We start from the raw sequence: 12,377 nt of genomic DNA, 5'->3' as shown, positions 1-12,377 counted from the left end.
GTATGAGGGGTGTGTATGAGGGGTGTGTATGAGGTGGAGGTTGTGTATGAGGGGTGTGTATGAGGGGTGTGTATGAGGGGTGTGTATGAGGGGTGTGTATGAGGGGTGTGTATGAGGGGTGTGTATGAGGGTGTGTATGAGGGTGTGTATGAGGGTGTGTATGAGGGGTGTGTATGAGGGGTGTGTATGAGGGGTGTGTATGAGGGTGTGTATGAGGGGTGTGTATGAGGGGTGTGTATGAGGTGGAGGTTGTGTATGAGGGGTGTGTATGAGGGGTGTGTATGAGGGGTGTGTATGAGGGGTGTGTATGAGGGTGGTATGAGGGGTGTGTATGAGGGGTGTGTATGAGGGTGTGTATGAGGGTGTGTATGAGGGTGTGTATGAGGGGTGTGTATGTGGGTGTGTATGAGGGGTGTGTATGAGGGGTGTGTATGAGGGGTGTGTATGAGGGGTGTGTATGAGGGTGTGTATGAGGGGTGTGTATGAGGGGTGTGTATGAGGGTGTGTATGAGGGGTGTGTATGAGGGTGTGTATGAGGGGTGTGTATGAGGGTGTGTATGAGGGGTGTGTATGAGGGGTGTGTATGAGGGGTGTGTATGAGGGTGTGTATGAGGGGTGTGTATGAGGGGTGTGTATGAGGGTGTGTATGAAAAATGCTTACGTATCATGAGGTAATAAGTTTAGAACCCTAAATGAATAACTTTGATTAATTGTTAGTATGGGAGCGGCAGCAGGACATCAAGGAGCGTCACTAAACTAAACTAAACTAAAGGGACTGTGACCGTGATTAACATTAAACAATGTGTGACCCAGCCATTTGGGAGACACTCAGTTCTTACACTCAATACACATTTAAGCAAAACCACATTTAAACTACAAAGAGAAAAACAGTGTAAAATGCTTGAGCAGGATTTGGCCTGTGTTCTTCGATGAACCCAAAATGAACCTAAGTACTTCATGTATTTTGTCACTGCTATGATGGAATAAACTACTTCTTCATTAACCCTCTGGGGTCTAAGGGTATTTTTGGGCCTGGAGAAGTTTTGACATCCCCTGACATTTGTGCTTTTTTCAGTTGCTTATGAAGATATAAATGGCTAAAGTCTAATATCACTGTAATCAGCACAAACTGGACTACAATAATATGTGAGCAGCTTGTATGTACATGATTGTGTTTTTGAGAAAACAATGTTTATGCATGGTTAGTGAAAAATGAAACATTATAAATCACTTGAATAAGGCCATAAAACACATACAGAACGTCGGTTCACAGGACTTTTGAGAACTGGATCTTGTAGCCTAGAGTTTTTGCCTCAAAATTATGTGAAAATCATCTTGTTTATTCGCTCACAGAAAACAATATATTGATTTAAATTTTCTAAGACGCTTTTTGTTTGTAAAGGGCATATGCGAGTAGGAGTTAACTATCATGCATATTAATGTAATTCACACCTGAGAAGACAAAGGCCTGCATAATGAGCTGCATAATGAGCCTTACAGGTAAGTGTGTGACTGAGAGAGGAGTTACAAGAAAGAATGTGAAGACAATATAAATGTTTATATTTTGTGTTTGTAGTTTATTTAGAATATTTAACTAGTGCAAACAGTGCCAGACAAGATATACTAAAAATGTACTAAAAAATGCTAAAATCCACATAAAGTGCATGTGTGCCAGACAAGAGACCGAGCAAACAGACACTATACTACAAGACAGATGCTTAAAATAAATAATAAAGTAACAATATGTATACAAGTAACAATATTGTATATGACCAATACAATATGGCTCTGTTAAAATCTTTAATGGAATTTTTTTCATCTTTAATGGAATCTGTTAAAACTTGGTGCTTCTTATAGCATTGTTTGGCGGCGTTGATCTTGTTTGCATAGCCCGCTCAGGTAATTTCCATATGACGCGGTAGGTGGGATCACATTAGCTCTAATGAGGTCGAGCCAGAAAAACTGTACCTCTCTTTACTTACATACAGATTACACAAAAAGACAATATTTGCTTTTGATTTTAATTACCTCATTTAAAAGTAGACATTTCAGGCTTTCATTAGACATATGTATCATGTTCGTGTGATAAGTATTGGCGGAGTTATCAGTTCATGTTTGTAACTAGTGCTGCACGATTAATCATATCGCAATCGCAATCGCGATATTTAAGCCTGTACGATTATATTACGCAAAATGCTGCGATTTTTTTAAATAAATGGGTTGTCATGTGTGGACATGACAACCCATTCTCTCTGAAAGCTGCTTGCCTATTTCATCCGCTACACCGCTATCCGCTAAACTAGTGAGTTTCAGTTTAGGCAGTGGCATGTGTGGCGCGTATGGTCATGTGACTTTTTCCGGTGTGCAGCGTGGAACGGGTGAAGATGGATGCCGAGCAGACAGACACTGAACTGGTGGCCAGAAAAAATGCTACCTCTGTTATATGTAGTGTTAATTTCGTCAGACGAGATGAGATGAAATATGTTCAGCAACCCTTTTTTTCATAAGACGAGACGATGACAAGACTGCACCACTGTCCAAAACGCTGATTAAGACTAAATTAACATGCATTATTGTTGACGAAAAAAGACGAGACAAAAATGTTTTGTATAAAATAAAAACTAAGATAAAATCTCTTCATTTTCGTCTACAATTGTCTCTGTTTTTACATCAGCTGTTACGCCTTTAAAATATTCGGAACGAGTTCGCGGCTTCGTGCTGTTGCTCGTTACAGGTCTCATACGCCTGTTTGTATGCACCTAATTGTATTGCTTCCGTTAAAGTACATAGTGCGCTCCGTCTCTACGGTTAGAACCCTGTGTGTCCAAATTTCAACGGTGTGTTATAGTTAGCAGCGGTCTGTTATCCAGAAATAAAATAGTGTGTGCGTAGAAAAAATTCGTCCACACGCCGCTCCAAAAAAAAAAAGAAAGAAAGAAAGTCCTGAGCGCAAGTCCACCGTCTAGGCGGCTTTTTGTGTTAAATGATATTTCCTGTCGCTGCGCAGGCGCTTTTATTGTACATGACAGCTTATGTCCCGATGACCGGTCTTTACATTACGATTAAAAGCGGTATCAATAAAGTAAAACATGTGATGTGCGTCAAGTTGGAGTGTATGTACTGTTTAAACGAGTGTTCTCAACTTCTCACTGATACTTTTGTGTTTCGCGGAGTTTTGGCAAGTTTTATAGTCTTGATATTGTTTCTTATTCAAAAGTGATGACAGAAAAAACTCTTTAAACCCAACCTGAAACCTCTTCCCCTGTCACAATCACATCATACTCAAAAGTAATAATTAGGCTTAAAAGCAAATGTATATGTAAGGGAATCAAGTTTAATAATTACATGTAATATTGCTCCAAATATTGTCAATAATGGTGTGTGCAATACCATGTATAACTTGATACCATTAAGTTGGTAATTTACTTTGTGTATGTGTGTGTGTGTGTGTGAGTGATATATATATATATATATCACACACACACACACACATATATATATATATATATATATATATATATATATATATATATACTGTATACCTACAGTTTTGATCTTAGGCTTTTCATTAATCAGCATTAATCTGTTATTTTATATTTTAATTTGAAAACGTTTTGCATTTGTTTGTTGTTGTTGTTAGTTTGAGTTGAGAAATACAAATTTCAGCATTATCTGTAATCTGTTTGTGCATTTTCCTTGAGAACCAAGCAAGTTGACTCATGATACCATTTGTTTATTATATCGCAATCTTGACCTAAATAATCGCAATATGACATTTTCCCCAAATCGTGCAGCCCTATTTGTAACGTGTTTCAGGAAGATGGTCAAGGAGACAGAGATGTCTGAATGCACACCCTGGTTATTTTCTTTATCTGCCAAAAGCACAGCGTTTTGTTGTTATTATAAAGGCAGTCAAATAAAAGTAGGCACTTCACAGTTTCGAATGATGTATTACATGTATGTGTATGATTATGAATGACGGAGTATTTTACGTTGGATTTCACGTTGAAGAGGAAAAAATGCGCCAAAGACGCACCAGCGTGCCTTTGGACCCCAGAGGGTTAAGATCTTCGCCCTACTGTTTTATTTTCTTACAGTGTGTAAGAGAGGGTGTGTACAGTATGAAGGGGTGTGTATAAGGGGTTTGTATGATTGTGGGTATAATGTGTGACTGAGGTGTGTATGATTGTGTGTATGACTGTGTGTATAACTGTGTGCTCGTGTGAACTGCAGTAACCCTGCTGCTTCATGTGATTACCTTCAGAAGCTTGACGGCACAGATGAGGTTTCTGTCTTTGGGCTGAGAGAAGAGTGTGTCCATCAGGTCCTTCAGTGCAGCGAGGAGGATCTCTGCACGAGACATGGTGCCCTTCACACTCTTCACCTGAGAGAGAGAGAGAAAGAGAAAGAGAGAGAGAGAGAAAGAGAGAGAGAGCGTTCCACTATATACACTATATACAGTCTGAAATGCATAATGGTATGTATCTGTCTGCCAGAACCTGAGGGACAGCGATTAACACACACAAACCCGCCCGCACAAGTAAGCACAACTATTTGTATTATTAATGATCTAAAGAGTGAAATCAAAACAAATCCAGCAGCTCTCCTTTATTATTATTACCTATACACACACCTCCCCTTTACACCTGTCAGCAGATATCAGGAACACAACCCTGAGGTATTCAGATACAGGAAATTAATGATGTAGTAGTTGTAGTTTCTCTACAACACTCACTTACTTTTAAGGGTTAATTTACAGTTACAGTGTTTTTGTGGAACTTCAGTGAAACAGCGTTTCCTCCAGCAGTCTCTCTTTATTCTCTCTTCTACTTAATAAGAGACAAACCGCTGTAAACACCTCTGTCCTTCCCAGTTTACAGTTACAGCTTTACCTCTGTTTGTCTCTGTGTGTGTGTGTGTGTGTGTGTGTGTGTGTGTGTGTGTGTGTGTGTGTGTGTGTGTGTGTGTGTGTGTGTGTGTGTGTGTGTTCACACCTCAAGGTTTAGGTAGAGTTCTCCTAGAAACAGAATATAAGTGTGAAACTTCCTCTGAGTTTCCTCATCACCCATCAGGGCCTGCTGTCTCTGTTCATACTCAGTCTGACACCTATACACACACACACACACACACACACACACACACAGGAGTGGAGTCAGCTAATGCACTTTAGACACTCGTTATAGAGTTTTTACACATTCATTATAGACCCGTTACACACTCGTTATAGAGTTGTTACACACTGATCACAGTGGTGTTATACAGTATGGTACAGTATACAGTAACTCTGACCGTTTTAGCAGCAGTTGCCGGAAGGTTCCACTGGCCGGACTGAGTGCGAGGTGATGAGACAGGAAGTTGCAGAGACGAGCACCGGTGTAGGTGAAGTTAGGCATCGAAGTGGACTGTAAAATAATACAGGAAAAGCATTAATACAGAGGTGTGTGTGTGTGTGTGTGTGTGCGTGTGTGTGCGTGTGTGTGCGTGTATGTGCGTGTGTGTGCGTGTGTGTTTGTTTCTGACGCTGTCCCCATTACATGACGTGTATCAGAGATGCTGCAGTCACATAACTTGTGCTGTTATACCTGCAGTGACTTACACATCTTCTAGTAGTTGTGTATTGCCACTAGGGGTGGGCAATATAGCCTCAAAATTACATCATGATATTTCAAGAATATTTGGTATAATGATATTTATGACAGCATAGAACAGCATTTTCCATCCAATGAGCCATCATCGATGACAGGCTACCTAATTTGAAGTGTTAATCTACTGTCAAAGTATTAGCAGCAGCATTATAGTGCAATAGTTACAGTCACACAACACGAGTCAAATGTAAACACATTACAAACGTATCCTTTGGTACGAGTTGGTAGTGTTTCCCTAAATAACATAACTCCTTAACACTAGTTTAACAGTGACTAAAGTAATTTAACCTTGTAACTTATCAGGAGCCTGCACAATAGTCACCTAATAAAATTGACCTAAAACTTTTAAGTGCAAATGTAAACAAACAGCGACAATCCAAACTAAATTTTAAAATGTAAAACCAAACAAAATTTTAAAATGTAAAACACTTTCTGTTTATAAAAATAAAATAAAAATGCTATTAAAACTTAAGTAACAGTTAAATCAAATGAGGTAGAATATCATTGCTGAAACCGTTGCATTGCCTCTAATTCTTTGTGCAAACATAAAATGGAAGTCAGGTTTGAATGTCGGTGCTGGAACTGTACAAGTAAACACTAAGAGTTAACTAGCCATCCATGTGGCAGACACATCAGTCAGAGCTTTAGATTCCTTGTCAAGAACACCAGCATATTCACTGACGTTGGCTTAAGAGCTGATCTTTGGCAGGTTTCTATATTCCCGCCAGTGCTGAATAGCCTCTCGGAGGCAGCACTGGTGGCAGGGATGCATAAGGATTTCTTGGCTAAACGGCTGATGCGAAGAAAGTTTACCTCATGCGTCTTCCACCACATAAGGGGATCACTCTCGCTGTCTACTGGTGGGCAGTTCAAGTATCTGTGCAATTCAGCTGTGATTTTCTCTCTCTCAGACATGGCTGTCTTCTCTGTTGCTGCATCCATGATTGAAGCAAAAAAATCCATTGACGATAGCGTAGCGGCTAATTTGTACTTCATACATCGCAGGCAGGGATGTCTTTGAAAAATATTTTCTACCTGGGATGTTGTACCTTTGGTCAAGCTTTTAAACCAGTTGCTGAAATCCCTCCTTTTCCACCCTTTGGATTGGCAACATATCTTTGGCCAAACAATATGTAACTGTATCAGTAATTGCCATGTCATCATTTACTCTTCCTGTTATATGGAGTGCAACTAGCGAGTGCTCCAGCGATGCGTCATTGAGTCATTTGATTACTTTTGGGCCGCACATCACCAGCTGCTAGTATCTTCTCCTCGTGTACCTTCATAGCCTGGTTGTACTCGATGGGGTGTTTTTGCTTCAAGTGGTGAAACAAGTTCATTGTGTTTCCACCTTTAGTGGTAACAGTTTTTTTTTTTTTTTGCTTTTTTTGTGCTTTGTTTGAGGTCTGAAATCTTGTAACCAAACCACCTCCATACTATTGAAGTTGCTCCCTTTTTCGGTACTAAATCTTCATCATTGGCGGTTGACATGCTGCTCTTGCTTTTAGGTGTTGTTGCTGTGCGTGCAATGGAACGTAAATGCGCCATATGTCATTGTGTCGCAGCAGTCGATATATCATTGATATTGCGAGATGACACCTTTGTAATCATGTTATAAATTACACCGGTGTCATCATGGACGGTATGATATGGCACACCCCTAATTACCACAACGAGCTGATACGTGACTTCCTCTGTCCACATGTTAGACTGTTAGACTGAAACAGACAGGTTCCTAGTGGAGCTCTATGTTTTAACACATGTTTCTCCTGCAGTGGTCTAACAGCCTACTTTATCACGTCTAATACTCAGCATGTGTCTCAGTAGAGCACAATAATTACATACAAATATAATTCTATTCCATCTAAAGTCTACTTACAGTAACATCATATTCAGAGACCATATAAGGTTAAATGTGGGTGTGTCTGTATGTGAAAACACCTGTGTGAAGATGAGCTCCACCAGCTCCTTCAGTGTCTCCTCTGTGGTTACCCAGTCATTCAGAGTGGCTGCGATGTTCCCGATGTCTATCTCGAACGAGCCTGGGGACGAGTTCAGGTGGGTGAGAATGTCTTGTACCACATCGGCCAGAGAGAAGTCAGAGTAGTAACTGTCATAGCTGGCCTCCTCATACACATCGTCCTTTAGTGATCATCACACACACACACACACACACACACACACACACACACACACACACACACACACACACACACACACACACACACATTATGGTCATGATACAAAAATTCATACACAAAAAATTGGATAATGGTGTCTGCCAAATGCCGTAAATGTAAATGTAAAACATGGTTATGAATTTGAACATCTTCAGGTTCATCACCATGTTTTACATTTACATTTAGGCCATCCTTAAAAATATTCTTGTTTGCCGTAACCCGACCGACCCTGTCAATTTAGGACCGAGTTTTTTTGCTTTAAGTCCGACCGACTTACCGGTTGTAAATTTGCATTAAGACCGACCTTTTTTTTTTTTACTCTTCAAACAACTAATACAAAAGCAATAAAATAATATTAATTATATTTTAGTATGTATTGTAAATATATAAATTGCCTAGGCCTACATACAAACGAAGGCTTTCTTTTAAATAAAAACCCATGACGTTATCTATGTTTACACAACTGGTTAACGGATGTCACACTATGGCCTGTGCGTTCGCTTCGTCTCATTCTCTCATTCACTGTCAGAGTCAACGGTTCGTGCTTGGTAATGATGGCTGCGGCTGCAGTAAACAAAATGTTCACGCTCTAAAAAATTCATTAAAACAGCTCGACACTGCTTTAACTTGGCACGAAGTTCTGGAAAAACTGTGCCCAGATCTTTTCCCATCCCTTCTCCAGTCAAGTCTAACCGTGACCGTGTCGACTGACTTGAAGAAAACCAGTAAAATTACCTAATTTTTTTTCTTCAAATGAATGCACCTAAAATTCATGCAATAAACATGTTTTTGACAAAGATTTCAATTTGTTTGTGGTCTATATAGCCTGCATCAAAATGAGGTTTGCAATGATGCGCCCGAAGGCACGGGTTGAAGACCCAGTCAGTGACATCACGATATGCTAATTTGTTTAAAGTCATACCTACATAATCACCATCACCAAAATTGTACCTTTTTTACATTGAAACTTGAAAATTAATATAGACCTACCTACTGAAACCAAAATATTTTTAAGGATGGCTTTATTTAAATGTAATGTTATGCATTTATGTGTAATTATTTTATATGCAAGTGTTTAAATTCAGTAGGAACAAAAAAGATTAGAAACAATAAATGCAGTTTATTTATGTGGAAAAACCTTTAGCCCCTTCTGAGATTAATGCCACACCCCCTAATGTAAGGTGGGTCCCCAGATGAGTTGTCAAATTACAGTCTCTCCTGTCACACTGTCAGATTTTAATCCTTTAAACACTCAGCAGATAGAGTGAGGTGTGAACAAGACCTGACAAAACACTTTAGAAATAAAGATGTTGTGATGGTAATGCTTTTCAATCTGACGTGTTGTTGTCATGGTAACAATAGAGGATGGGTGAATATTTTAAAGGTCCGAATCATCGCTCCATTAGTGATAATCAGTGACAGGTTCCTCGTAGCACTCGTGGTTTGTCTCATGTCATGATGTACTGCTGCAGGTGAAAGAGCTGAGAGAGCGATTACACCTTTTGGGAGATCAGATCTGTATAAACACGTCTGTGGATGATATGGAAACACTACAGCTGGATGTCTCACCTGGACAGGTGTGTAGGTGGAGGGGATGAACTCAGGGGCGTGTGCTGACAGTCTGGACTCGTACACTGCACTCTGATTAGCCCGAGGTTTTACTGCTGCTGAGCTGTTGCTGTTACTGAGAGATGAGCTGGACGACAAGGTGGACACTCTGCTGTCTGTTAGAACACACACCACACATGCACACCACAACACACACACACACCACAACACACATACACAACGACACACACAACGACACACACGAGACACATGCACACACACACACACACACGGCTTCATGAGGGGGAAAGTGGAAGGTTTCAGACTGAACGAATCAATCAACACAACTGAACCTAAAACTGAGGACCATTTCACCTCCTAAAGAGGAGACTGAAGGGAGAAACCTCCTGAAACAAAACTACTGAAAGAAGCTGAGCTACAAAGCTGCAGAAGGTTCAACTAAAATCATATGGTCTGTTACAAAAGGTGTCATTTGTTCTGAGTAGTTTAACACGTCTCGATATAAAAATCAGGAAATAAAAAACTCCATCATCTTCTCTTTTTAAAACTCAAACCCGAATGTCTTCAGCACAAACACAACACCCCTCCTCCTCTGCACCCCTCCCCCTGTCTGTTGATCTCTACGTCTATTTATTTTTAGCTGTTAGCAGTCAGTAGCTAAACGAAGGTAAACTGAGCTAAGCTAACGCTCAGAAAAAAAATCGAGCAGATGATTGTGAAGTCAAAAACAGAATGTAAACAGAATGATTTTTGCAGTTTGGAGTCAAATGTTTATAAAGAACTCGTTACACCCCGATAACCTAAAGCTATTTCGCTAAAACACAGAACCCCGAGTGTAAACACATGCACGCGCGCGCGCACACAGACCGAGAGAACAAAGTGTGTAAAGCCCGGTGTGTGATGATGAGACGTCACCTGAGCACTCGGGGTTCGGTACAGATACCGGTACAGATACCGGTACAGGTACAGGTACAGGTACAGGTACAGGTACAGGTACAGGAGTCCGCGGCTGTCTGAGAGGCTGACAGTGACTAAACACCGCCTCTCCGTCCGCCAGCTCCGGCTCTCGGGGTCTGCTGCTCTCTCCTTGCCCAGGCCCACTCGCCTTCCCCCGGGTTCGCCCCGCACCGGGAGCCCGGTCAAACACCTCCGCGTTATCAGCCATCACTTTTACACGTTTATTTAAGCGGTACGAGGATCAGATCACCGTTAAACTCACACACAACCGGAAGTGCGCACTGTTATCACACCTTCTCTTACTTTCATATTAGCTTTCTTAGCTTGATTTGAGCTCGGTCAGAACTACAACAACTTCCTCTAGTTGTTTTTTCTACTTCCGCTTGAGACGGTGTTGTTTTCGAACCCGTGTGTCTACAGCGCCACCTCCGAACAGTGATAGCAATTACAGCGCCGCCTGTCACTTATAGTGATGGCTAGAAGTAAACACACTGTATAGGTACTGTTCTGTTTAGTCATTCATTCATTCATGTTCTACCGCTTCTCCGAACTACCTCGGGTCACGGGGAGTCTGTGCCTATCTCAGGCGTCATCTGGCATCAAGGCAGGATACACCCTGGACGGAGTGACAACCCATCGCAGGGCGCACACACACTCTCATTCACTCACACACTATGGATAATTTCCCAGAGATGCCAATCAACCTACCATGCATGTCTTTGGACCGGGGGTTGGAAACCGGAGTACCCGGAGGAAACCCCAAGGCACAAGGAGAACATGCAAACTCCACACACACAAGGCGGAGGTGGGAATCGAACCCCCAACCCCAGAGGTGTGAGACGAACGTGCTAACCACTAAGCCACCGTGCCCCCCTCATACCGTTCTGTTTAGTCACTGAAAATAAATTACTGTTTTAAGAATGTGTGTGTCTGTGTGTTTTGCATTTACATTTACAGCATTTGGCAGATGCCCTTATCCAGAGCAACATAAGTGCTTAAATCTCTATCATTGGATACATCAATGCTGGTTCACTAGGTCACAGACTTAAGATACCATGTGTTTAAAACATTGTTCAAAGTTACAATGATATAGGCCTACAAAGTTACAATGAAAAAGTGTCAAGGGGTTTTTTTTTTTTTAAATAAATGCAAAGGATAGGAAAAGAAGTGCTAGTTGAAGTGTTTCTTCAAGTAGGTCTTCAACCGCCGCTTGAAAATAGTCAGTGACTCAGCTGTCCGGACATCTAGGGAAAGTTCATTCCACCACCTTGGTGCCAGTACATAGAAGAGTCTTGTAGTATACTTGCCTCTTACCCTGAGAGATGGTGGAACCAGTTGAGCAGTACTGGTAGATTGGAGGGCACGAGTGCGATCAATGATGAGGGCTTTGAGGTAAGATGGAGCTGGTTCAATTTTGGCTTTGTAAGCCAGCATCAGTGTTTTGAATCTGAGGCATGCAGCCAACGTAAGCCAGTGGAGGGATCGCAGCAGAACACAAGCCGTGCAGCTGCATTTTGGATCATTTGCAGAGGACGGATTGCGTTCATAGGTAGACCTGCCAGCAGTGTGTTGCAGTAATCAAGTCTTGAAATGACAAGAGACTGAACAAGTACCTGAGCAGTCTGTGTGGACAAAAATGGCCAAATCTTTCTAATGTTGTAGAGAAGAAAGTGACATGAGCGAGTCACATTTGCACATTTCTTTCAGATGTTTATAACATTCACTAACATTCATTAACACCCCTTTTTCATTTATCATATTGAAACTCTCCAGTTTTCACAATCCTGATAATGTTATAAAACAAACAAGACACACAGTTTAATTCAGGAAAATACTCCAGTTACTAACACATAATTTGTAATGTTGCTGACTAACGGATAACTGTATAACTGATAATGTATTTCATAGACAAGTTCTACTTTTACAGAGAAGACCTGCTTTAAAACAACAGACTAACAGGAGACAGGACTAACACTTTAACACACAATCACACTGCTTGAAGTTGAATGCTTTGTATTGGTTCTAA

General features: G+C 41.0%; 1 protein-coding gene across 2 annotated transcripts in view; it reads right to left on the bottom strand.

The window, feature by feature from the left end:
- Nucleotides 1-10,559, bottom strand: part of paip1 (poly(A) binding protein interacting protein 1) — a 13,807-nt gene extending 3,248 nt beyond the window's left edge. Inside the window, exons 1-7 of one of the 2 annotated variants that reach the window (XM_047818517.1) lie at nt 10,376-10,559; nt 10,310-10,345; nt 9,395-9,549; nt 7,587-7,787; nt 5,290-5,402; nt 4,995-5,106; nt 4,259-4,384 (exon numbers count right to left, since the gene is read on the bottom strand). In XM_047818517.1, the coding sequence (XP_047674473.1) occupies nt 4,259-4,384; nt 4,995-5,106; nt 5,290-5,402; nt 7,587-7,787; nt 9,395-9,549; nt 10,310-10,345; nt 10,376-10,559 (927 nt within the window). Of the gene's footprint in view, nt 1-4,258; nt 4,385-4,994; nt 5,107-5,289; nt 5,403-7,586; nt 7,788-9,394; nt 9,550-10,309 lie in introns of both variants that reach the window. The other variant, XM_047818516.1, reaches the window with a different exon arrangement.
- Nucleotides 10,560-12,377: the final 1,818 nt, after the last annotated feature.

This window comes from Tachysurus fulvidraco, chromosome 9 (genome assembly GCF_022655615.1).
Source record: "Tachysurus fulvidraco isolate hzauxx_2018 chromosome 9, HZAU_PFXX_2.0, whole genome shotgun sequence".
NCBI lineage: Eukaryota > Metazoa > Chordata > Actinopteri > Siluriformes > Bagridae > Tachysurus > Tachysurus fulvidraco.
Note: the sequence above shows the minus strand (reverse complement) of the source record. Positions and strands in the feature narration are given on the sequence as shown.